This window comes from Arachis hypogaea, chromosome 7, assembly GCF_003086295.3.
Source record: "Arachis hypogaea cultivar Tifrunner chromosome 7, arahy.Tifrunner.gnm2.J5K5, whole genome shotgun sequence".
Classification (NCBI taxonomy): domain Eukaryota; kingdom Viridiplantae; phylum Streptophyta; class Magnoliopsida; order Fabales; family Fabaceae; genus Arachis; species Arachis hypogaea.
Window position 1 is genome coordinate 22180435 of NC_092042.1, and position 27615 is coordinate 22208049.

Consider the following 27615-nt stretch of genomic DNA (forward strand, 5'->3'; position numbering starts at 1 on the left):
ATAATACTACATATTCAAATCTTTTTATTAATCAAGTTCAATCAAGTTGGTCTAATGTAATAAAAACAAATTATGACTAACATTATTCTTAATCTTATTATTTAACTTAGTTGAACTTAATTCATAAAAAGACTTAGATATGCAGTATTATTTGAACTTCTCTAAAATCTAACCTCCATCCAACTTACTCCATTCCTCTTTGACCTTATTAACAAAGTTTCCATGCAACAATTAAGCATCTAAAATCCTAAAAGACTTAGGTCCAGTCAAGATCCTCTGAAGCTAGGAACAAAGAACAATGATCTAAAAAAGTCCTATTCAATCCTTTTAGGCATAGGTCATTAGTTACCTCTTATCACTCACAACTCTAAAAAAACACGGTCGATTCTACTACAGCACTTCTTCCCATATCACGTCAATTTTCTCCCACTCAAATTCATTTCAATCAGTTCTATGTGACTCACCCATTATTTAAACTCCTAAATGCTTTGCGATATAAGTCTATTTCCTTTCCTTTCTTCCTCCTTCAAAATCTCATTAAAATCCCCACCCTACATAATCAGAATTCCCACCATCTTTTTAACCTCCTTCAGACCTTTCTAAAAAACTACTTTTTCACCTCTTAGGTACGGACCATATACCAAACAAATGGCACAATCAAACCTCAGCTCTCTGATACAATCCATCTTTCACTTATAAAAATATTCGAACAAACAAAAAACTCTTTACGCCACATACAAATAATACCCCATGCTAAAAAAAAGACTCCACACCAGCCCACTCAATACCAATATTTTTTTCACAAGTTTCTAATCAACCCTCTATCAATTTCACCTTTCTTTGTTTTGAACAAGCCCACAAAATCAACTCTATTTCTTATACACACCCTTTTGACCATCTATTCTTTTCTCCTTCCCCCCAAACCTCTAACATTTCAAAACAAGAACTTCATATTGAAATAAATTTAGCACCTGAATGTAAAACTTAGTAGTAGCTCCCGTCGTTAGTCAAGCTTCCTTTCTTTCCTAGGTTCTTGTTTCCTCTGACATCACGCTTCCCTATTTTCTTCGTACCCTTTCGCAATCCTTGAAGCTCCTCCAGTATGACCTTTTTCTCATTTTTTGAGAAGATCATGCCACCTTCTTTACAGAAACTCATAGTTATTCGCGCCTCACACAGCTCCGCCTCATCGTCTTCATCAGCGTCATCATAAAAAAAGTTATCACTTTCACACTGGCATATCGACTTAAGGTCTGGGATAGGTGCTTGCTCATGTCGCAGACCCTAGTCACCATCCCTCCTCAATAGTTTGTGTATGTGGTTGCCATCCTTAAAAGGCTCATAGCCAGGTGGGAATAGGCAAGAAGAGTGAGAATCTATGCCCAAAGAATCCTTAATCTCTTTCAATCTACAACTATTCTCCTTCACTATCCACATCCAAGTAGTGTTCCGCATCAGCCCCAAAAGGCATATGGGTCGAAAAATCCAAAGGCCCACGTTCATTATGCATAACGACATTCCTCCTTTCCTGCACTATTCCACCTTCTAGACCCAATAGTTTTTGGGCCGCATCTAACTGCAGTCCAACGTCTTCACTATGTTCCTCCATCCGATATCCGGTAACACCCTTTGAACAAAGAAGCCCTATTCCCTTAACAACTCCTCCTTAATAATGCTTCATCAAGCACGATTCTGCTGGTTACGCCGATTCTCCGTACTTAGTTAGCATGCTCCAATCTCGCGCCGTCAATTCCTCGAGAATAATGTCATGCGCATAGAAAATGTCGTCACCTTATTCAATCAACTTGGACTCTTGGACGACACTTAAGCTTCGTAACGCCTCTTCCATGGCTACTGAGCTTAACGCCCTGCATTTATGCCCAGACACTGGACTGTTATTCCTTCCCGATTCTTTTTCTTCTCCCATACCTTCTTTCGACTTAGAAGGATACACTTGGGCACTATACATCTCTCTACCCATACTCACCCACCTTTAGGGTCAGCCATTCTTGAATAGGTTCCCACGAATAAGAGTCCACAAGGATCCTTGCAACACTAAAAGAACATGTCGTCTCCGCTATATCTTCCAACATCACTAATCTTCCCCACAAGCTCCCAAACTTTGAGAAAGATTTTCGAGACCAAACATGCATAGGAACACCCATCATTCCACCCAAACTCTCCGAGACAGACTCCATGTGTTGCCTCCATGGTGCTTAACCTCGTCAAACAAAGAGAGCAATACTTCATTTTCTAACGCCTTATCCCTAGATTCTACATATTCTAACGTCCGTAGGCATTTATAAGGACCTAGATCACGACATTCAATCCTACCTAGCCCAAACCACTTCTCATGTAGTCTTTCAATAACATCTCCAAACTTAATAGGGTGAAAGCTAGCCGCCACAATGCTACGTGCTAGGAGGTCCTTCTGTGGCGTAGAGACTTTAACGACCACCACCCTTCTTTCCTTTTTTTTTTCTGAGGCACCCTTCTATGAATGGAATACCTACTCGTCTCCTTCATTTCTATCGTTTCTTTGAAATTGTTGCCTTTACTATTCTGGATCTTCTCTTTCCTAAACCAAGCCTCCCCTCTTCTTGCTTCATCCTACGTTCAAACAGATCTACAAGCATGTTTTGATTCCGATACAATCAAAATTTTTCCATTAATCCAACTTCCATTAAACCTATCCACTATCCTGATGATCCCCCTTGGAGTCAAAACGAACAAAAGCAAATGGGTTTTTCCCATCCTTTCTTATTTTATGAGAGACGTAGACATCTACAATACCTCCAACTATACTAAACATTTTAAAAAAGTCCCTCCTCGAGATGTTATCTGATAGATTATCAACAAATAGGGTATGACTTCTTCTATTCTCACTCGCTACGTAGTCATTGCTACTTCGTACCCTTCGAGTCATACTTCTTTTCTGAACCTGCCACTCTTGTCCTCTTTGCTTACCCTCTTTCATCAAATATGAAAATTGTCTATATACTTATATTGGGCTTGTGAATCTACAAAAAAAAAAAGAATTTAAAATCTTACCATCAAATTTTTTCAAGTTTTTTGTAAGAATCTTTGGTTTCTTTACAATTTGAGTAATATATAATTTGAATAATATATGTTATTTTTTTAAATAATATTTTGAATGTCTGAATAAATTTATAAAAAAATATAAAATAATACTTTAGATTCTTAAAAAATTGTTAGTCAAACATTTTAATTATTAACAAATTAATAGTAATTCAATTTTTAAAAGAATATTACGTCTCACAAATTAATTTTTACATTAGATTATTTTTTTTTTGGTGCCAAAAGATTATTTAAAATAGACGGTCATAGACTAATTTAATCATTAAAATTTATTCAAAATTAAGTTATTCGATTAAATATTTTTTAAGAATTGAATTGTGATATCACTAAAAAATATAAAACAAAAAATTATGTGTAAATAGTATTAAAAAAATAGTAATTATATTATTATTCTATTAAATTATATTATTAACATTAATATTGTTAATAATCGTATGACTTTTATTACTAATAATAATATTATAATGAATTGAATTACTATTAATTACTAATAACATTAGTAATAGTAACAATTAATGTTATTAATATCATATATATGAATAATATCAATAGTAAATAATATTAATATTATAATTATTTATTATTAGTAAATAATGTAATTATTTACTACTACTACTACTACTATTATTATTATTATTATTATTATTATTATTATTATTTGTACCTGTAGTAGAGTATTAGTGGGGGCACGTATGCTTTCTGATTCCTTTTTTTTTCCCTTAATGTGAAACGGGGTGGTTTCATTATTTTCGGTTTGAGTTTCAATTGATTCATCGAGTCATATTCTTTTTTAATTAGTAGTACTAGTTTTTTTTGTTTTTCACGATATCTTTCAATTGGACAGGATAAAGACTAATTTATTACGGTATTAAATTCTATTTAAAAGTTTGATATTGGTCAATAAATTACTGTATGCATAAATTATATCTTTTTTTATAATAGACCCAATATCTATGCATCTCATACAATAAAAAATACAAAAAAATCCATATTACCAAGTGTAATTCAAACATGTACCTGACTGGACCAATAGATCAAGTGTAATTCAAACATTATTTTTCAATACCTGCCATACTTAACACACATACATACACTAACACACACAAAGTAATTTAGCTATATTTTACTAACTTAACAATCACGCATGTAATCATAAATATTATATTATCAGTTCTAAACACAAGATATTTATTAAAAGTTACTTTTATTTTAATTTATCAAACATATATAGCTGTTATAACCTTTTTAAAAAAAAATTAATAAACTACTTTTGAATAATAAAAATGTTATCAAAACTCGAATCTAATTCGACAGATACAAAATATTAATAAAGAAAGAAAGAACAACACTTTCTGTTTATTTATGTCATAGAGAACATAATATACATGTATGTACGTTAATTTGTATAACGCTAAAGAAAACAACTTAGAAAGGACAATTGTTTATCACTCAAACAATTCCCAATTTTGAGTGATGATAGTAGTTGATGATTTGAATGGAGTTGGTGACGTGAAGCTTCCAATTCCTGATTCAAATGGCTCCCATTTGGTGGTCACTGACACCGCATTGTTGTTAGCATCATTGCCTAAAGGAGCAGAATTTCTTGCTTTTATTTTGTCAATTTTGTCCACATAACTTTGTATACGCTGAACCTGTATGTGTTACAAAGAAATTACATGTGACCTCTTATTATCAATAATAACTGCATTTGACAAAATAATGTGTAACGTTTTTAACAGGGCAATTTACGTAAATAAATTGTTTGTCCTTTAAATTTACGCAATTGCATTCTTTTAAATATGAAGACGCAAATACATTATTTTATATATCTATAGAAATCCTGGCAATTAAAAAAATAAACATTACCCATACTATCCAGAATAACCATCCGGGTAGGATTCACCAAGTATCGAGCTCTGATACCATACCATATCATGAAACCACTCATCCCAAAAGTTTAAGCTGATGGAAAAAAGTAACACTAATGGTTATATCTCTAATAATGAATCGGACATCCTTAAACCTCCATTGTACACATTGTACAAATATTTTATTGGCTCCCTATACTTTCTCATAAAACAATGTATTTGCGTCTTCATATTTGAAAGAATGCAATTGCCTAAATTTAAAGGGCAAACAATTTATTTATGTAAATTGCCCTTTTTAATAACATCATCCATAATTTTAACAATGAATATATATGGTCAATTTGTTTTTTAATTGGTTTTCTATAGTGTCTTTTGTCTTACAGGTTAACAACTAATTCGTCGCAGATTGAAATTTCATTTAAGAGTTTATTAATGGCCAATAAATTGCTACATGTAGAAGACAGAATTCGAACTCTAACACTTATTTAAACAGACAAATAAGCTAGTAACTTAACCAATCCAAATTAGTTTATATACGGTCAATTTAGTATCTCACAATGCTAAATTTGAGTCACTTATTTTAAAGTTTGACTCAACGAGAGGCAGTATCATAAACAATGAGGTGTAGAATAAGGATTAGACTAATCATTTTTACATATAAACACTGATAAAATTATTCAAAAAATAACTAAATTAAACTTGTAAGTTGTAACCATAAAAATAAGCTTTATTTGATAAAAAGTACTTAAATGTTAAATTTGCATATTAAATCTCTAAATTAATCTTTCGATCATCTTCAATCATCCTCATAAACATTCAAAAGAAACAACACAAACTAAGTAGAGAAACAAGAACACCTAAAGTAATATCAAAACCTTCCAATTGTGAATCTAGACATTCTTGTAACATTATGTGTGTAATTATTTGTTAGTGCATTATATGGTGACTATGAAATTTTAGCGACACGTAAGCATCGCTAAAATTAAAGTTACATTTTTTTACTATATAACAAGAAGCTTTGTAGTTTATATCACTAACCTCAATTCTTCTCTGTACTTTAGCTTCTCCATCAGCAGCAATGGAATCCAACTCAAGCAATTGAACCATTAGTAGCTCTGTCAAGACAACAAACTCTTTGTCCTCAACCTTAATACCACCACAAACAGTCCTCTCCAAATCAACCACCTTAAAAAAAAAGTTTCACTTATTAAAATAGCATCTTCTTGAATAATTCGTGTGTATTAAATCACATTTTTATATATAGATGTTTATAATTTATACGATACAAAAATACAAAATCAATTATAATTTAGTGGTTGAAAGTAGTATGTAAACAATCTTCATAGTTTAAAGATATTAAGATCGATTCTCACTGTAGAACGAGTACACTTAACATAACTCTTTTTCGAAAGAATAGCATAATTACCAATGTTACCTTTGAATAGTATCTCACATCGGTCTCTAAAAAAAGAGTAGTCTGACAATTTAATTTTTAATAAATTTTAATCACTAAATTAATTCCTAATTTTTTATTTTGTTAGATAAATTTATTATTGTGTCAAATTATAATAAAAATTAGATAAATTAGTCTCTGTTTTTACTTAATAAAAGATATAATAGTCTCTAAAGTTTTTAAAATGTTCATATTAATCCCTCAACAATAACGAACAACATTATGTGGACTGTTTTAGTAATTAAAATTTATTGAGAACTAAAATATTTGACTAAAAATTTCTTATGATTGATTTGGGAAATTACTCGTTACCTTTTGTTGTAGCTTGTCAACTTGTGTTCTGACATTGGAGACTGATTCAATTGCCTTTGGAATTATTATATCTTCTTGCCTTCTCTGCATCTCCTGAAGCTTCCTCTCTGTGCTGGCTGGATCCTCTAACAATATGACCTTAGACATGTCTTTCACTCCTTCCATGTGCAAGCATTCTTCATCCTCCTTCTCTTTCCCTCTAAATATTAGCCTTTGTTCCTTAGGTTCTAGGCCAGTCTCAGATGCAAGGACTACTTTTAAATGCCCTTCAAAAATGAGACAACCAAAGCAGTTAGTTATGCATCAATCTTAGAATTTTAATTTGTAAAAACAAGGCAATACTAAAATTTGTCCCCCTTTAATTAAAGCCAAATTGTATCAACTTTATTACCCTAATAATGCAATAGCTGTACTCAGTAAAAGTTATACACTATTACTGCTTAAATTTATAAGATGTTTAAATTGTTAAAAGGTTCAATAAAATACTTTTTCTTATGAAATTATGTGATAATAGTAAATACATGATTATATAGTCGTATAAAACTTTTTACCTTATAAAAATGTATGTAAATTAAATCCAAATCATACTGCAATGTACTAAAAAACATAGAATAATACCTAACTTTATGATGAATTCTGAAGGCCAAATTCAGTAAGATTGAAACAAATTATTCTATACAGAGACAATTAGAAAATGCAGCTTTGCCCACTTGGTACCTCTCATCATCAAACAAAACCACACAAAAAGTTAACTTTTGATATTTTCATATTATTATCACCAAAAGGGGCAAATACTAAGAGAATTGTATAAAAAAGAAAAGAGTGAATGAAGAGAAATGCATAGAGGATCATCATATGTAATAATGTGATATATAATATGCTTACCAAAAGTGGATTGTGAAGGAACATTAACCTCATGGTGATTACAACCATGAGAGACCTTAACTTTGATCATTGGACTTGAACAAGAAGAAGAAAAAGAAGAAGAAGAAGAGTCAACAATTTTTTCTTGTCTCTTCTGAACAAGCATTCCACCAGGCCTCACCTCCCAATCTATACTAATACTACTTTCCTCAACCATCATATAATTATTGTTATTATTATTAGTTGCTGGTGCACGTTTTGACGAAGATAGTGATATTCTTTTCATTTTCATCAACAGTGAAATTGGTGAAACATAGCAATAGAAGAAAGAAAGAAAGAGAGTGAGTGAGTGATTGTGAGAGATGGAAGAGGAGGAGTGTGAGATTAGCAAAAGGAAAGGAAGATGAATTGAGTAAGCAAACAAAGTTGGTTTCAGAGAAGGGGACCCCTCAACTGTCTCTCTTTTACAAAAGCAGCGCTACGTTACTCTCATACTACTCAAAAGTTTTCTAAAGTTGCTACAAAAACTATGTACCGTACAGACCCTATAAAATATTCACACGTGTTGTTTCTGCGAATATTCCCCCACATCTCATCATGTTCATCGTGTTCGGCCACAAATATTTATGGGTGTTTTTTTTTAAAAAAAAAAATAAATGTATAATATAATTTAAAAAATTAATTAAAATAAATGACAATCTTTTAAATAAATATCTAATTATGTATTAAAGAGAATTTTTAATTTTTTATTAATTTTTTATCATAAAAAATTATATTATTTTTATTTATTGTCTATTATTTTTAGAGACCTGAGATTATTTTTTTTACTGACCACTCAACCAAAATTAACCTAATTTAACAAAATTAATATATTAAGCTAATATATTAACCTAAGTACATAATTAATGCAGATTTTTTAAAAAAGATCAACAATAAAGTTTCATAGCAATGTGCATCAAAACTAATAGCCTCACTAAATTGAAGCCAATTCACACCGTTCAAGCACCAGTTTAAATTTCTCAATCAAACATGATGTTACAATCCTAGTCAAGAGGATAGATAAGATAAAAGATGAACAAGAGGTGAAAAGCAGAGAAAAATTAAGAAAGACTATTCATGAAATGGTCAAATAAAATCTACATGTAAATGATCTGTCTGTAGACATGATACATAATAAAGTATAATGACACCGTTTGATCTATATAGCTGATCCCACTTAGTGGTATAAGACTTTGTTATTGTTGTTTTTTTATAAAGTCATAATCCCACGACTACAAAATTAACCAGCAAGAAACATGTCAAAAAAATATAGCCATTGATAAAAAATAGAAAAACAATAGAAAATCATACCTAAGAAACACAAGAAATTAGAGAATCACACAAAGAATGCAGAAGATACCGAGAAGCTACCATAAGGAGGAGGTAGAGAAAGAGGTGTTAGCGCTTCATTAGAAAGACAAAAATTAAACAAAGAGGAGAATGGCCATGTAGTGGGAGGAGAAGTGGAGCCTCACACATGACAGGTGCAGTGGCAACAGCCAAGCTCAGTGGTGGCGTTCCAGACAAACGAGAAAAAGGATGACGGTGGCTCATGTAGCAGCAAGAACGACGGCGGAGACGAGAACACTAACCATGATGGTACTTCAGTGAGGAGGAGGTGTAGCGGAGCTTCTCGCCGGCAACAATGGTGGCTGGTGGTGAGAGAAAAAAGAAAAAAGAGAAAAGAGAAGAAAGTAGAGGGAGGGAAGATGCAAAAATGATGGATAGGGTACGTGAATTCGAACTTAGGTTAAGTTTACCATCAGATTTTCCGTCGAAAAAAAAATCCGACAAAAACATTGGTTTTCTTTAATGAAACGACGCATTTTGAAAGCTTGATGAAGGTTGGGGTTGTAAGACCCAAAACCTTTGAAAAGTATTTTTATGAGTAAGTCTCAAATCATATAATTATTTATAACATTAATTTTTGAAATTATTTTATTAAAGATAATTAAGGCAATTTTTGATTTATTGGATTTGAGACGCATTATGATTATTATCCAATTTTATAATTATTGGATTATTTTCTATATTTGAATTATAAGGTTGATAGTTGCGAAATAATAAGGATTTTATATGTTTTGGACTAAGTAACTAATATTTTAAATATTAGTACTGCTATTTTGGAAAATAGAGAAATTAAGTATATTATTTCTAATTATTTGATTTGGGCATTTTATTGAAAGTAAAGTAATTTGTAAAAATTGATGATCAAATAGTATTTTCTATATACAATTAGTGTTGGATTTAATTTGGATTTCAATTACTATATTATTCCCAATTTTATGTGAAATTACTATAATGCCCTTAACCCTAATTTTCAAAAAAGAAAATGAACCCTACCCCCCATTTGCTTCAGCCGAAACCCTCTCCCACTGAACCTAACAGCCGCAATGCAAACACTACTCCCTTCACCACAGAAGAAACCGAGACAGAAGCAGAGAGGAGGAGAGGGAGAAGAGCATCGCGCCTCACCTCCGCCACCGTGCCTTGCCGCCGTGGCCTAACAGCGTCGCCGCCGGCCCGTGAAGCTACCACCATAGTTCGTCGTGGCAGCTGCAAGCTCACCGCGTCGCGCCGCCTTGGAGTCCGCCGTCAGGTCCGAGGCGAAGAGAGAGGTCGAAACAGAGGGCTACGCGAGGAAGAGGGTGGTCGTGGGTCGCCGTTTTGCCTCGCCATTGCCACTGAGGCCACGCCCAGTCCAGCCACGCCACCATCCCTGCGCCGTCACAGAGCAAATCTGAGGTGAAGGGGAGGACCGCGAAAGGGAAAAAGGGGTCGCGCCGCCCAGTCACCGGATTGCTCACCGCCAGCGTCGCCGGTGTTGTCGCGAAGAAGAGAGGGGGAGCCCCGCCAGAGGAGAACCGTCGCGGAGCTGTTCCTGCCGCTGTGCCCAGCTGCTGTTGGGGGCCTTATCACCGCTCATGAGGGTGCGCCGGTAAGCCTCTGCCGCTGGAAATGCTGCTGCCGTCGCTGGAAGGCCTCGTCGGTAAGGATTTTAAGCTGGTTCTCCTTTCCGTTGAGTTTCTGGGAACCTCATTGTCACTGCATATGGTTCAGGTCATCGCTGCCGCTTGAGGTGGCTGCCGGGTTGCCGCCGAACCGGTTCGGAGACCGCCGCCGTTTTGGTTCAGCCGTTTCTCCTTCGGTTCGGTAAGCATTTTCGGTTTGAAAGTCTTTTGGTTACTATTCTGTTATCTCACGCTGAGGTTTGTGGCGTTAATTGCTATACGATTGAGTTTTGGTTGTTGTATGTTGCGATTAGAGTGTTGAGACTGTTGCGAAAGTGGCTTGGAACCGAGGTTTTGGCTGTCGGGATTTTGATTGTTGATCTCGGGTCGAGGCGGAAAGGATTATGTGACGCGTTTGGGTTATGGAATTTGCGTTTTGAGATAGGGGCACTTTCCAAAAACTATGTTTCATGTATTGGAATTATTACATATGGATACTGATGTGAGATATTGTGTATTTGGTGATTGTATCTGCCTTATGTATTATTTGATTGACTCGAATGATTATGGATGTTGGTTTGGCTAAATTGTTGTGTGGCTTTGTGAATTGTAATGTTGGAAGCTGATTCCTTAAAGATTTGAAATCTAAGTTTAATCCGTTGAGGATTGATTTGATTTGAGTTAATTATTTTGATGATTTGAGAAGTCAAATGCACTTTTGAATTCATCCTGGTTTACTTTAATTGACTTGGTTTCAGACAAATGATTTATTGCTGAATCGATTCTTTAAAGCTTTGGAAATGAGTTAAATCGATTGATATTGAGTTGATTTTGAAATGGTATCCTTGAGATACACCACTGAGGCGATTGTTGGATTTAGCCTGCTTTGAATTGATTTCTGGTTTTGTGTTGTTGAAAAGGAATGAGGAACGGTTTAGTTGGGACCCGAACCGGGTGGCAAAAGTCCAAGTTTTAGGGGAGATGCTGCCAAAATTTCTATAAACTCTTAGTCTTGTTTGAAAGGTTATTTAAAAAAGGTTGGATTTGAGAAATTGTATTATTTGATTTATTAAGAGGATATTTATGTTTCCAAGCTTAATTTATTTTATGAACCTTATACGTTGAGTTCGGCTTATTTAGAACTGAACTATTTTTACCGTTTGAATCACTGAAGGAAAGAATGATGCTCTAATATTGATTTTAATATAAAAAGGAGTTTTTAGTGATTTTTAAAGGAACCTAGACTTTTGATTGAGTAATCAAGTTTGAGGCATTTTGGAAGAGTTGGAAAAATGGGTTCCAAAAAGAAATATGAAAGCGGTTTGATTCAAATGAACCGGTTCCGTTTCAAATGAGTTGATTTTTGGACCGGGTTAGAACTTGTGATTTTGTATGGTTCAGTTTCATAATAAATTCAGTTTTATTTACTTGAACCGAGAATCTATGATTTTAAGAGTTTCAATGAATTTTAAAGAATTGATGTAAGATGACCTTCCCTAAAGACTTGGAATTCTGCCGAGAAGCTTTTGTTATAAAATCCCATTGTTGGATGAGTGATTTTGGATACTTTGAAATAAATCCTTAACTTGCCATGGTTTTGGAAGTTTTGGAAAGAGAATGCCGAGAGTGGCTTTGTTTTAAAAAGGGAACTCACTTTGAGTAAAAGTGGCTTGTGAGCCTGAGATGATTTGAGAAATGAGATCTTTAAAGCCAAGGCTGAAAAGAGTTGAAATTTGATTTCAAAGTGAAATGGCTTGAGAAAAGTGATTTATGGCTTAAATGCCGGTTTTATGAATTTGATGATGTTGAGTGGTGGAAGTGCTGTTTTGTTATGGGCCAGAATGGCTGTGTATGATTATGAATATTGGCTGGTTTTGGATTGAACCGTGAGCCAAAATGGCTGTGTATGATATTGATTTATGGCTGATTGCCGAATGAGTTATGGGCCGTATGGCTAACTATGAATTATGAATTTAAGCCGGACGACTGAGATGGATGTTGATCCATGGCTGGGACTGAATGAATATATGCTTGAGATACCTGGGTAGTAGCAAGGGTTGTGGTTCATCCCACTTGCTCCAGGTCAGAGACTGTGACACCTGGGTAGTAGCGGTAGTAGTGGTGATTCCACTCGCTCCAGGTTGAGCTGTTAAACACCCGCCTGGGTAGTAGCCGCAGTAGTGGTTATTCCACTGGCTCTGGGTTGAGCGGGTAGTAGCAATGGGGTTGTAGCTCAAACCTACTTGCTCCGCGATGGGTGTTTCTGTCCATGGTTAGCTACCAGGACGTGTCGGGTTGGCTATATAACCGACAGATGATATCATCAGCCACTAGGGACAGGCATGCATCATATGCATCTATGTGACATTGTTTGGGTGTGCATATTGTACGTGGTTTGCCTTTGTGATTAACTGCTAATTGTTCTACTTGCTGTAACTGTTTGTTTGTGCTTGAACTTCCTATCTGTGTTTGCATCTGGGACTCTGTTGGATTGTGATGATTGATTGATGATTGGATTGTTTGGGCCTAGGGCCGTGGTTGAAATGAGATGGACCGACGGTTGATTTCGGTTTTGTATTTCTGGTTTGGAAAAGTATGAAAGGCTATTTTGGTTCAGCATAGATAAACCTTTTGAAAGGATTTTGAATGTTATTTTAAATGAACAGTTTCCTCTTTCAGAAAAGGATTTCATATTTATCTTTTATGGTAAACCGTTGTTTTTGAAAAGAGGCATAAGTCGGTTATTAATCACTAGTACGGTTTATCTTCATGTATCCTATTACAGTAATTCCCAAAAACCCTCTACTGAGAACCCTTTCGAGGATGATGTTCTCACCCCCCTACATTTTTCCCCTTTCAGGATATGGACAAAGATGTCACGAAGAGTTTATTTCATTGTTGTTGAGATGCTCTGTATTGATTTAGATTATTATTTTGCTGTACCCTCGCCTTTATCTTGATATCTTCTGTAAGAGGGATAGGAATTGTATTGGTTAATGCTTGTAATATTTACCTACTTATATGTATATGTATGAATGTACCCTTTATGAGCTTTTGTAAGTTGTATGGTATGTATGGATATACGTTGTATAGCAAAAGTATTTTTTTTGGGAGCGGTTTTGCGGTTAAAAGTTTAAAACAGGCTCATATTTTAGTAATAAATAGTATAAGTGTCGTTGTAATGTCTGAGCTATCAGAGTCGCGCAGCCGGAAGCGTGAGCTTTGGTAGTTGGGGTATTACATTATGGTATCAGAGCAGTCCTTCCTGTAGAGCCTGAGGAATGGACCAACTATGCTTCAATTGCATACTCTGAGCGTTTGTCATGTATTAGGTCTTGTCGAATGACGAGAATTAGAGCTTTATGCACATGCCGATCTATTGATTAACGCTGTTAGTCTTGCGTTGCATAATTCTTGGTATTAAGTTTGGCCGGCTTAATACTAGTGAATTATGTACATGAAAGCACTAATGGGTTATTATAGATAATATGCGAGTTTTGAGCAAAGCGAATCGCGGGTTTTGGGAACATGGGAAAATATTTCTCGAGGCTATTCAGTTGTGTATCTTAGATTTTGTTCGAGTCGACCTATTTTTTTTTCATGTCGTAACTTGAAGTTCTGGTTTGCTACTCCTCTTGAAAAGTAGTTTGATGTTTCCACCCTATTCTTTTATTCATACGCATTCTTGTCTGATCCTAAGTGCATATGCTTGTTTGAGATCCTTGTTGTATCTATCTTTCTCTGTTTGAATTCTTCTTGATTCATGTATTCTTTGATATGGCTTTGAACTTGTCCTTCTGCGTTGTGCATTTTAACTCCGGATTTCGAGTCCATTAATAGAGAAATTGTTGATTCAATTTTCCTCTTATTTAACAGTGATTACAGCCAATTTTGAGATTTTTACGAAAATTGCTGTTGGATAGATATATATACTCGTCTATACATAAAACTTTGAAGATTACTCATACCGTTTAGCAACTATCTATTTTTAATACCTCGCCTGTATTTTTACTGGTTTATGGAGCTGCATTTACTTTAAAATTATAATTTGACCTTCTAGTAATTTTATTATAGTTCCAATGCACATCTTCATTTGATTATGTATTTGAATATCTTTCAAAATTTTGGAAAGAAAGGATTACCACTTTTGTCTCGGTTGAGTTTCGTTTGATAAGCTTTACTTAACTTATTTTGAATTGAGTTTGATTTAGCATGCTATATGGTTTATGCCATTGTGATTCTTTTGAAAACGTTGGACTCGTAGCTTTCTTCTTATAAACGGACTCATTCTCTCTTAAGCCTTCCATTTCCATGAATGATATACTTGACTTTGTCTTTAACTAATCTTTTGCACCTTGTGAACATTACCATTGGTTTTGGTTTTCCTTCTCTTGTAAATTTCATCCTTATGTGAATAAGTTTGATTCGTTTCAAATTAGTGCATCGTTTATCTTCTCATTGTCTCTAACAGAGTTTTTAGTCAAAGATTTATCCTTGAGAAGTTACCAATGATTTAGTTGTCTTTTCCTATGATTTTTGTATTCTTTTGAATCAATTGAAAGTTGGTTTGATGTCTCACGCCTAGTGGATATTGTTTTAACTATTTTGATTTAAGATTCTTTCTTTTATGGCTTGACTCCTTTTAAGTACATTCTAATCTCCTTGAATATCCTTCTGAGATGGTGATTTCAAGAACACCTGTGAGTCTTGTTTTGGAACTTTTAAAGAAGCTTTGAATTCTCTTTGAAGAAATATTAAACGGAATTTATTTTCTGTCGTTTGATTGAGATTGGAACCATTGTACAATTTTGACAAGTTGTTTTAGAATTGGCATGCGCTGTTTTAAATGAAGTTTTGAAAGCTTTCTTGTTTATTGGAAGCCGGTTTGTTTGTAATGCAACAGTTAATTCCTTTACCAATTTATAAGCAAGCTTTTACCTCAGATTTTCTTTTCTAAATAGAGCTTAACTTTCTCTTTCGACCTTGCTAAGATTTTTATACACGCTTGTTTGAATATGGACTTTGGAGATTTTTGAACAAGTATTTGATTCCTTTTCCAAGTTTTATGATTGCTTTTGGTTAAGTTGTGCACCTAATTATCCTTCTAAAATATTTGAGGAGATATTTTAGCCTTTATCCAAACTTGTGTGCACCTTGTTTTTAAAAATTCTGCATGATCTGCTTCAACAGAAAATTGTATTACAGCAAAGCCACGTTATTTCTTTTGTTATTCTCTTGGAGAATGTTGGTTACTTAGCTTTTCTTCTAAATTGCGAAGTGATTTTCTGCAAGTTTTTGATTCTTTTGTGAACAATGCATTCGGAAGTATTTTTAATAATGCTCGAGTTTTGTGAGTTTTGTCTTGGGTTTGAAATCTTCTCTTCTGCAAACCTCATGCTTCTTCGACTCAGCTTGAAATTGTTTCAAACTAATGCACTGATTTTTCTGCTTATTGGTCCTATTAAATTTCTTTGATCCAAGGGTCATCTTTGAGGTTGTCAATTGATTTATTTCTAGCAAACTTCATTTGCTTGATCATCCTTGTTGTCTGGGATTGGATGCATTCTCTCAAATCTATGAGTACTATCTTTGACATTTGACTCTCCTTTCTAAATCTTGTATCCTTCTGAGTAGACTCGAGAATTGTTTTGATATCATGTGTGACTTGTAGACGTAGTAACGTGATGCGTTAGTTCTTTAAGACGTGATATGTGTATATGGAAGACGACGCGATAGGTGTGCAACATTATGAGTTGTGGGTGTTTTGTTCCTTGCGGACGGGTTTGCGATCGTTAGGCTTATGATCAGATATGGGAATTGTAAAGTGCTTGATGGAGTTGGAAGGTTGAAGCTTTGAGGTTGAGATGAGATTAGTGTGCGGATGTTGAGCACGTCGTTGTAACCTCATCCTGTTTTATAACCTTCAATGCCTTGCCTTACTATCACATGTTTGACCCATGTCACCTTTTGCATTGAGCTTACCTTGTAATATTTACTTTGCAATCACACTCCTACCCTTGTATCCTTATACATACGACCATCCAAGTATTTGAAAACCGTATATATGTTTATATTTTAAGATATTTTTGCTTCTTCCTTAAATGTGTTTAAGGGTGAACTGTTATGAGATTTCTTTCATTTTGTATCAATTTTCGAGGGCGAAAATTTTTATAAGGTGGGTAGAATGTAAGACCCAAAACCTTTGAAAAGTCTTTTTATGAGTAAGTCTCAAATCATATAGTTATTTATAACATTAATTTTTGAAATTATTTTATTAAAGATAATTAAGGCAATTTTTGATTTATTGGATTTGAGACGAGTTATGATTATTATCCAATTTTATAATTATTGGATTATTTTCTATATTTGAATTATAAGGTTGATAGTTGTGAAATAATAAGGATTTTATATGTTTTGGACTAAGTAACTAATATTTTAAATATTAGTACTGCTATTTTGGAAAATAGAGAAATTAAGTATATTATTTCTAATTATTTGATTTGGGCATTTTATTGAAAGTAATTTGTAAAAATTGATGATCAAATAGTATTTTCTGTATACAATTAGTGTTGGATTTAATTTGGATTTCAATTACTATATTATTCCCAATTTTATGTGAAATTACCATAATGCCCTTAACCCTAATTTTCAAAAAAGAAAATGAACCCTACCCCCCCCCATTTGCTTCAGCCGAAACCCTCTCCCACTAAACCTAACAGCCGCAATGCAAACACTACTCCCTTCACCACAGAAGAAACCGAGACAGAAGCAGAGAGGAGGAGAGGGAAAAGAGCATCGCGCCTCACTGCCGCCATCGTGCCTTGCCGCCGTGGCCTAACAGCGTCGCCGTCGGCCCGTGAAGCTGCCACCATAGTTCGTCGTGGCAGCTGCAAGCTCACCGCGTCGTGCCGCCTTGGAGTCCGCCGTCAGGTCCGAGGCGAAGAGAGAGGTCGAAACAGAGGGCTACGCGAGGAAGAGGGTGGTCGTGGGTCGCCGTTTTGCCTCGCCATTGCCACTGAGGCCACGCCTAGTCCAGCCACGCCACCATCCCTACGCCGTCACAGAGCAAATCTGAGGTGAAGGGGAGGACCGCGAAAGGGAAAAAGGGGTCGCGCCGCCCAGTCACCGGATTGCTCGCCGCTAGCGTCGCCGGTGTTGTCGCGTGGAAGAGAGGGGGAGCCCCGCCAGAGGAGAACCGTCGCGGAGCTGTTCCTGCCGCTGTGCTCAGCTGCTGTTGGGGGCTTATCACCGCTTATGAGGGTGCTCCGGTAAGCCTCTGTCGCTGGAAATGCTACTGCCGTCGCCGGAAGGCCTCGTCGGTAAGGATTTTAAGCTGGTTCTCCTTTCCGTTGAGTTTCTGGGAACCTCATTGTCACTGCATATGGTTCAGGTCATTGCTGCCGCTTGAGGTGGCTGCCGGGTTGCCGCCGAACCAGTTCGGAGACCGCCGCCATTTTGGTTCAACCGTTTCTCCTTCGGTTCGGTAAGCATTTTCGGTTTGAAAGTCTTTTGGTTACTATTCTGTTATCTCATGCTGAGGTTTGTGGCGTTAATTGCTATACGATTGAGTTTTGGTTGTTGTATGTTGCGATTAGAGTGTTGAGACTGTTGCGAAGGTGGCTTGGAACCGAGGTTTTGGCTGCCGGGATTTTGATTGTTGATCTCGGGTCGAGGCGGAAAGGATTATGTGACGCGTTTGGGTTATGGAATTTGCGTTTTGAGGTAGGGGCGCTTTCCAAAAACTATGTTTCATGTATTGGAATTCTTACATATGGATACTGATGTGAGATATTGTGTATTTGGTGATTGTATCTGCCTTATGTATTATTTGATTGACTCGAATGATTATGGATGTTGGTTTGGCTAAATTGTTGTGTGGCTTTGTGAATTGTAATGTTGGAAGCTAATTCCTTAAAGATTTGAAATCTAAGTTTAATCCATTGAGGATTGATTTGATTTGAGTTAATTATTTTTATGATTTGAGAAGTCAAATGCACTTTTGAATTCAGCCTGGTTTACTTTAATTGACTTGGTTTCGGACAAATGATTTATTGCTGAATCGATTCTTTAAAGCTTTGGAAATGAGTTAAATCAATTGATATTGAGTTGATTTTGAAATGGTATCCTTGAGATATGCCACTGAGGCGATTGTTGGATTTAGCCTGCTTTGAATTGATTTCTGGTTTTGTGTTGTTGAAAAGGAATGAGGAACGGTTTAGTTGGGACCCGAACCGGGTGGCAAAAGTCCAAGTTTTAGGGGAGATGCTGCCAAAATTTCTATAAACTCTTAGTCTTGTTTGAAAGGTTATTTAAAAAAGGTTGGATTTGAGAAATTGTATTATTTGATTTATTAAGAGGATATTTATGTTTTCAAACTTAATTTATTTTATGAACCTTATACGTTGAGTTCGGCTTATTTAGAACTGAACTATTTTTACCGTTTGAATCACTGAAGGAAAGAATGATGCTCTAATATTGATTTTAATATAAAACGGAGTTTTTAGTGATTTTTAAAGGAACCTAGACTTTTGATTGAGTAATCAAGTTTGAGGCATTTTGGAAGAGTTGGAAAAATGGGTTCCAAAAAGAAATCTGAAAGCGGTTTGATTCAAATGAACCGGTTCCGTTTCAAATGAGTTGATTTTTGGACCGGGTTGGAACTTGTGATTTTGTATGGTTCAGTTTCATAATAAATTCAGTTTTATTTACTTGAACCGAGAATCTATGATTTTAAGAGTTTCAATGAATTTTAAAGAATTGATGTAAGATGACCTTCCCTAAAGACTTGGAATTCTGCCGAGAAGCTTTTGTTATAAAATCCCATTGTTGGATGAGTGATTTTGGATACTTTGAAATAAATCCTTAACTTGCCATGGTTTTGGAAGTTTTGGAAAGAGAATGCTGAGAGTGGCTTTGTTTTAAGAAGGGAACTCACTTTGAGTAAAAGTGGCTTGTGAGCCTGAGATGATTTGAGAAATGAGATCTTTAAAGCCAAGGCTGAAAAGAGTTGAAATTTGATTTCAAAGTGAAATGGCTTGAGAAAAGTGATTTATGGCTTAAATGCCGGTTTTATGAATTTGATGATGTTGAGTGGTGGAAGTGCTATTTTGTTATGAGCCAGAATGGCTGTGTATGATTATGAATATTGGTTGGTTTTGGATTGAACCGTGAGCCGGAATGGCTGTGTATGATATTGATTTATGGCTGATTGCCGAATGAGTTATGGGCCGTATGGCTAACTATGAATTATGAATTTAAGCCGGACGGCTGAGATGGATCTTGATCCATGGCTGGGACTGAATGAATATATGCTCTAGATACCTGGGTAGTAGCAAGGGTTGTGGTTCGTCCCACTTGCTCCAGGTCAGAGACTGTGACGCCTGGGTAGTAGCGGTAGTAGTGGTGATTCCACTCACTCCAGGTAGAGCTGTTAAACACCTGCCTGGGTTGTAGCCGCAGTAGTGGTTATTCCACTGGCTCTGGGTTGAGCGGGTAGTAGCAATGGGGTTGTAGCTCAAACCTACTTGCTCCGCGATGGGTGTTTCTGTCCATGGTTAGCTACCAGGACGTGTCGGGTTGGCTATATAACCGACAGATGATATCATCAGTGATGAGCGGATAATTTATACGCTTTTTGGCATTGTTTTGAGTATGTTTTTAGTATATTTTAGTTAGTTTTTATTACATTTTTATTAGTTTTTAGTTAAAATTCACTTTTCTGGACTTTACTATGAGTTTGTGTATTTTTCTGTGATTTCAGGTATTTTCTGGCTGAAATTGAGGGTCCTGAGCAAAAATCTGATTTAGAGGCTGAAAAGGACTGCAGATGCTGTTGGATTCTGACCTTCCTGCACTCGAGGTGGATTTTCTGGAGCTACAGAAGCCCAATTGGCGCGTTCTTAACGGCGTTGGAAAGTAGACATCCTGGGCTTTCCAGCAATGTATAATAGTCCATACTTTGCTCGAGATTTGATGGCCCAAACCGGCATTGCACATCAGCTTCAGAATTCCCAGCGTTTAACGCTGGAACTGGCATAAAAATTAGAGTTAAACGCCCAAACTGGCATAAAAGCTGGCGTTTAACTCCAAAAAGAGTCTCTACATGAAAATGCTTCAATGCTCAGCCCAAGCACACACCAAGTGGGCCCGGAAGTGGATTTTTCTGTCAATTACTCAATTCTGTAAACCCTAGGTTACTAGTTCACTATTAATAGGATCTTTTGACATTGTATCTGTACCTCATGACACTTTACACATTTTACATTGTACCTTCTACGGCATGAGTCTCTAAACCCCATGGTTGGGGGTGAGGAGCTCTGCTGTGTCTTGATGGATTAATGCAATTACTATTGTTTTTCATTCAATCACGCTTGCTTCTATTCTAAGATATCACTTGTTCCTAAACCTGATGAAGGTGATGATCCGTGACACTCATTATCATTCTCACCTATGAACGTGTGCCTGACAACCACCTCCGTTCTACCTTAGATTGAGTGGATATCTCTTGGATTCCTTAATCAGAATCTTCGTGGTATAAGCTAGAATTGATGGCGGCATTCAAGAGAATCCGGAAGGTCTAAACCTTGTCTGTGGTATTCTGAGTAGGATTCAATAATTGAATGACTGTGACGAGCTTCAAACTCTTGAAGACTGGGCGTTAGTGATAGACGCAAAAGAATCACTGGATTCTATTCCAACCTGATTGAGAACCGACAGATGATTAGCCGTGCTGTGACAGAGCGCGTTGAACATTTTCACTGAAAGGATGGGAGGTAGCCACTGACGACAACGGTGAAACCCTACATACAGCTTGCCATGGAAGGAGCCTTGCGTGTTTGAAGAAGAAGACAGTAGAAAAGCAGAGGTTCAGAAGACAGAGCATCTCCAAAACCTCAACCTATTCTCCATTACTGCAAAACAAGTACTTATTTCATGTTCTTTTGCTTTTCACAATCAATCCTGATAATTTTTGATATCCTGACTAAGAGTTACAAGATAACCATAGCTTGCTTCAAGCCGACAATCTCCGTGGGATCGACCCTTACTCACGTAAGGTATTACTTGGACGACCCAGTGCACTTGCTGGTTAGTTGTGCGGGATTACAAAAGTGTTATTGCAATTTCGTGCACCAAGTTTTTGGCGCTGTTGTCAGGGATTGTTCGAGTTTGGACAACTGACGGTCTATCTTGTTGCTTAGATTATGACTGTTTTATTTTTGTTGGTTTAGAGTCTTTTATTTGAGTGTAGTTTCATATTTTAAGTTTGGTGTCAATTGCATGCTTTTGCTTTTATTTTAATTTTCGAATTTGCATGTCTTTAGTCCCTTTTTGATCTTTAAAAATTCTAAGTTTGGTGTCTTCTTTGTGTTTTCCTTTAGGTTTTCGAAAATTCATGTTTGATTTTCTGAAAAATTTTAAGTTTGGTGTCTCTTTGTTGTTTTTATCTTTCCTCTTTTCAAAAAAATATATATACATATATATCTTGATTACTATTCACATCAATTCCCTTTTCTCCATCATGGACATAAGTGGGAATGAACAGTCCAAAAGGACTCTGGGGTCATATGCTAACCCCATTACAGCTGCATATGGGAGTAGCATCTGTATACCTCCCATCAAAGCAAGCAGCTTTGAGCTAAACCCTCAACTCATTATCATGGTGCAGCAAAATTGCCAGTATTCCGGTCTTCCACAGGAAGAACCTACTGAGTTTCTGGCACAATTCTTACAACTTGCTGACACAGTGCGTGATAAAGAGGTGGATCAGGATGTCTACAGATTATTACTGTTTCCATTTGCTGTAAAAGATCAAGCTAAGAGGTGGTTAAATAATCAACCTACAGCAAGCATAAAGACATGGAAACAGTTATCAGACAAATTCCTGAATCAATTTTACCCTCCAAAAAGGATGACACAGCTAAGGCTGGACATCCAAGGCTTTAAACAAGAGGATAATGAATCCCTTTATAATGCCTGGGAGAGGTATAGAGGTATGCTAAGAAAATGCCCCTCTGAAATGTTTTCAGAGTGGGTACAGTTAGACATCTTCTACTATGGACTTACAGAAAAAGCTTAGATGTCTCTAGACTACTCAGCTGGTGGATCTATACATATGAGGAAGACGATTGAGGAGGCTCAAGAGCTTATAGATACTGTTGCTAGAAATCAACATTTGTACTCTAGCAATGAGGCCTCTACACAAAAAGAAGTTATGGCATTAGCCACTGATCCTAATCCTCAAGAACAGATGGTTGAGCTTAATCAACAATTACACCTGATGACAAAACAGTTAGCAGAATTTAAAGAGATGCTCCAAGAGACTAAAATTGCTAACAAGAACATAGAATCACAGTTGAATCAGGCAAAACAGCAGCTATCTAAACAGATAACAGAAGAATGCCAAGCAGTTCAACTGAGGAGTGGGAAGACATTGAATAACACTGCTCAAAGCAGCAAAAAGTCAATAAAGGAACAATTGACAGAGGATGGCCAAATCACTATCCAAAATCCCTCTGAGGACAGTAAGAGCCCAGAGAGGAATACTATTGGCGTTTAAATGCCAGAAAAGGGGGGAAAGCTGGCGTTAAACGCCCATTCCCTGCCCAGTTCTGGCGTTCAAACGCCAGAAAAGGGGGAAAAGTTGGCGTTAAACGCCCATTTTCCACCCAATCCTGGCGTTCAAACGCCAGAGGGGAACCAGACACCTGCAAGTGCTGATAGTAACCCCTCTAAAAAGGCTTCTCCAACCACTTCTGTAAGGAATAAACCTGCAGCAACCAAGGTTGAAGAATATAAAGCCAAGATGCCTTATCCTCAGAAACTCCGCCAAGCGAAACAGGATAAGCAATTTGCCCGCTTTGCAGACTATCTAAGGACTCTTGAAATAAAGATTCCGTTTGCAGAGGCACTTGAGCAAATACCTTCTTATGCTAAATTCATGAAGGAAATCTTAAGCCATAAGAAGGATTGGAGAGAAACTGAAAAGGTGTTTCTCACTGAAGAATGCAGTGCAGTCATTCTGAAAAGCTTACCAGAAAAGCTTCAAGATCCAGGAAGCTTTATGATACCATGCACATTAGAAGGAGCTTGCACCAAGACAGCCCTGTGTGACCTTGGAGCAAGCATCAATCTAATACCTGCATCCACTATCAGAAAGCTTGGGTTGACTGAAGAAGTCAAACCAACCCGGATATGCCTCCAACTTGCTGATGGCTCCATTAAATATCCATCAGGCATGATTGTCAAGGTTGGGCCATTCGCCTTTCCAACTGACTTTGTAGTGCTGGAAATGGAAGAGCACAAGAGTGCAACTTTCATTCTAGGAAGACCTTTCCTAGCAACTGGACGAACTCTCATTGATGTATAAAAAGGGGAAGTAACCCTGAGAGTCAATGAGGATGAGTTCAAGTTGAATGCTGTGAAGGCTATGCAGCATCCAGACACATCAATTGATTGCATGGGCGCTGACATTATTGACTCTTTGGTGGAAGAGATCAATATGACTGAAAGTCTAGAATCAGAGCTTGAGGACATCTTCAAGGATGCTCAGCCTGATCAGGAAGGACCAGAGGAAACAAAAGAATTTTTGAAAATCCCTCAGGAGGAGGATAAGCATCCCAAACCTGAACTCAAACCACTACCATCATCCCTGAAGTATGCATTTCTGGGAGAGGGTGACACTTTTCCAGTGATTATAAGCTCTACTTTAAATCCACAGGAAGAGGAAGCACTGATTCAAGTGCTAAAGACACACAAGACAGCTCTTGGGTGGTCCATAAGTGATCTTAAGGGCATTAGCCCAGCAAGATGCATGCACAAGATCCTATTGGAGGATAATGCCAAACCAGTGGTCCAACCACAAAGGCGGCTAAATCCATCCATGAAGGAGGTGGTGCAGAAAGAGGTCACTAAATTACTAGAGGCTGGGATTATTTATCCTATTTCTGATAGCCCCTGGGTGAGCCCTGTCCAAGTTGTCCCCAAGAAGGGAGGCATGACAGTAGTTCATAATGAAAAAAATGAACTGGTTCCTACAAGAATAGTCACCGGGTGGCGCATGTGTATTGACTACAGATGGCTCAATACGACCACCAGAAAGGATCATTTCCCTTTACCATTCATAGACCAAATGCTAGAAAGACTAGCTGGTCATGATTATTACTGCTTTTTGGATGGCTATTCAGGCTACAACCAAATTGCAGTAGATCCTCAGGACCAAGAGAAAACAGCATTCACCTGCCCTTCTGGCGTGTTTGCCTACAGGAGGATGCCTTTTGGTCTGTGCAATGCACCTGCAACCTTTCAGAGATGCATGCTATCCATCTTCTCTGATATGGTAGAGAAATTCCTGGAAGTCTTCATGGATGACTTCTCAGTATATGTAGACTCATTCAGCTCCTGTCTTAACCACCTAGCACTTGTCCTGAAAAGGTGCCAAGAGACTAACCTGGTTTTAAACTGGGAGAAATGTCACTTTATGGTGACTGAAGGAATTGTCCTTGGGCACAAAATTTCAAGCAGGGGAATAGAGGTGGATAAGGCAAAGGTAGAGGTAATTGAAAAATTACCACCACCTGCCAATGTTAAGGCAATCAGAAGCTTTCTGGGGCATGCAGGATTCTACAGAAGGTTTATAAAGGATTTTTCGAAAATTGCAAAACCTCTGAGCAACTTGCTAGCTGCTGACACACCATTTGTGTTTGACACACAGTATTTGCAGGCATTTGAGACCCTGAAAGCCAAGCTGGTCACAGCACCAGTCATCTCTGTACCAGATTGGACATTACCATTCGAATTAATGTGTGATGCCAGTGACCATGCCATTGGTGCAGTGTTGGGACAGAGGCATAACAAGCTTCTGCACGTCATTTATTATGCCAGCCGTGTTCTAAATGACGCACAGAAGAATTATACAACCACAGAAAAAGAGTTACTTGCAGTGGTCTATGCCATTGACAAGTTTAGATCCTATTTGGTGGGATCAAAGGTGATTGTGTACACTGACCATGCTGCTCTTAAATACTTACTCACAAAGCAGGATTCAAAACCCAGGCTCATAAGATGGGTGTTGCTTCTGTAAGAGTTTGATATAGAAATAAGAGACAGAAAAGGGACAGAGAATCAAGTAGCTGATCATCTGTCCCGAATAGAACCAGTAGTTGGGGCGTCCCTCCCTCCTACTGAGATCTCTGAGACCTTTCCAGATGAGCAACTTTTCGCCATTCAGGAAGCTCCATGGTTTGCAGATATTGCAAATTACAAAGCTGTGAGGTTCATACCCCAGGAGTACAACAGAATGCAAAGAAAGAAATTGATTTCAGATGCTAAGTACTACCTGTGGGATGAGCCATACCTCTTTAAGAGATGTGTAGACGGGATAATCCGCAGATGTGTACCCAGAGAGGAAGCACAAAGAATCCTATGGCATTGCCATGGATCACAATATGGAGGACATTTTTGAGGTGAGCGAACAGCAACCAAGGTCCTCCAATGCGGATTCTACTGGCCTACTCTCTATAGAGATGCCCGAGAGTTTGTGCTTAACTGTGACAGTTGCCAAAGAGCTGGTAACTTGCCTCATGGTTACGCCATGCCTCAGCAAGGGATCTTAGAGATTGAATTGTTTAATGTATGGGGAATTGACTTCATGGGTCCCTTCCCACCATCATACTCAAACACTTATATTCTAGTGGCAGTAGACTATGTATCTAAATGGGTGGAAGCAATTGCCACACCCAATAATGATACCAAAACCGTGTTGAAATTCCTCCAGAAACACATCTTCAGCAGGTTTGGTATTCCCAGAGTACTGATCAGTGATGGAGGCATCCATTTCTACAATAAACAACTGTACTCTGCTATGGTTAGATATGGAATTAGCCACAAAGTAGCAACTCTGTATCACCCACAGACAAATGGGCAAGCTGAGGTCTCTAACAGAGAGCTCAAAAGAATCCTGGAACGGACTGTTATTGCCTGTAGAAAGGATTGGGCAAAGAGCTTGGATGATGCTCTGTGGGCATACAGAACAGCATACAAGACTCCTATAGGAACCTCTCCATACCAACTGGTGTATGGGAAGGCCTGCCATCTGCCCGTGGAACTGGAACATAAAGCCTACTGGGCAACCAGATTCCTAAACATGGATGCTAAGTTAGCTGGTGAAAAAAGATTGCTCCAGCTAAATGAGCTAGAGGAATTCAGACTCAATGCCTTTGAAAATGCAAAAATTTACAAGGAAAAGGCAAAGAAGTGGCACGACAAGAAGTTGTCATCCAGAGTCTTTGAGCCAGGACAAAAAGTCCTGCTCTTCAACTCTAGGCTCAGATTATTCCCAGGAAAGCTTAAGTCCCGCTGGAGGGGTCCGTATGTGATTACAGGAGTATCACCATATGGATATGTTGAGCTTCAGGATACTGATTCTGACAAGAAGTTCATTGTTAATGGACAGAGGATCAAGCATTATCTTGAAAGCAATTTTGAGCAAGAATGCTCAAAACTGAGATTTGAGTGACTTCCAGTGAAGGTCCAGCTAAAGACAATAAAGAAGCACTTGCTGGGAGGCAACCCAGTGATTAGAAGGGTATCTGTTCTGTCGAATCAAGATTTAATACATATTCTTAAAGGGCAATTATCAAATTTGAAGGAAGTCACAGAGTTACAGAAGGATTCAGTGCGAAAAGCAGAGAAAAGAGCTTACTGGCGAAAAAACGCCAGTAAGGGGTACTTTGGGCGTTAAACGCCAGAATGGGCACCATTCTGGGCGTTTAACGCTAGTAATTGTGCCATTTTGGGCGTTAAACGCCAGAATGGGCACCATTCTGGGCGTTTAACGCCAGGTGTGCAGCATCCTGGGCGTTTAGCAAAATGCCCAATGATAAAGGGATTTCTGGCGTTTAACGCCAGCCAGGATACCTGGCTGGGCGTTAAACGCCCAAATAGGCCACCAAATGGGCGTTAAACGCCAGAAAGGCAGGGGGAGGAGATTTTGTTCCCACTTCAAATTTTTTCAAACTTTCTTGTTTTAATC

At 37.3% G+C, this 27615-nt stretch overlaps 1 protein-coding gene across 1 annotated transcript; it reads right to left on the reverse strand.

Annotated features, from left to right (window-relative positions):
• Positions 1 to 4405: 4405 nt before the first annotated feature.
• LOC112702785 (BAG family molecular chaperone regulator 4) lies at positions 4406 to 8039 on the reverse strand. Its single transcript, XM_025753964.3, has 4 exons — positions 7618 to 8039; positions 6733 to 6998; positions 6006 to 6152; positions 4406 to 4751 (listed from the first exon to the last, which is right to left on the reverse strand). Exons 1-4 carry the CDS (start codon positions 7886 to 7888, stop codon positions 4545 to 4547), a joined length of 891 nt encoding a protein of 296 aa, XP_025609749.1. The 5' UTR covers positions 7889 to 8039; the 3' UTR covers positions 4406 to 4544.
• Between the last annotated feature and the right edge of the window lie 19576 nt (positions 8040 to 27615).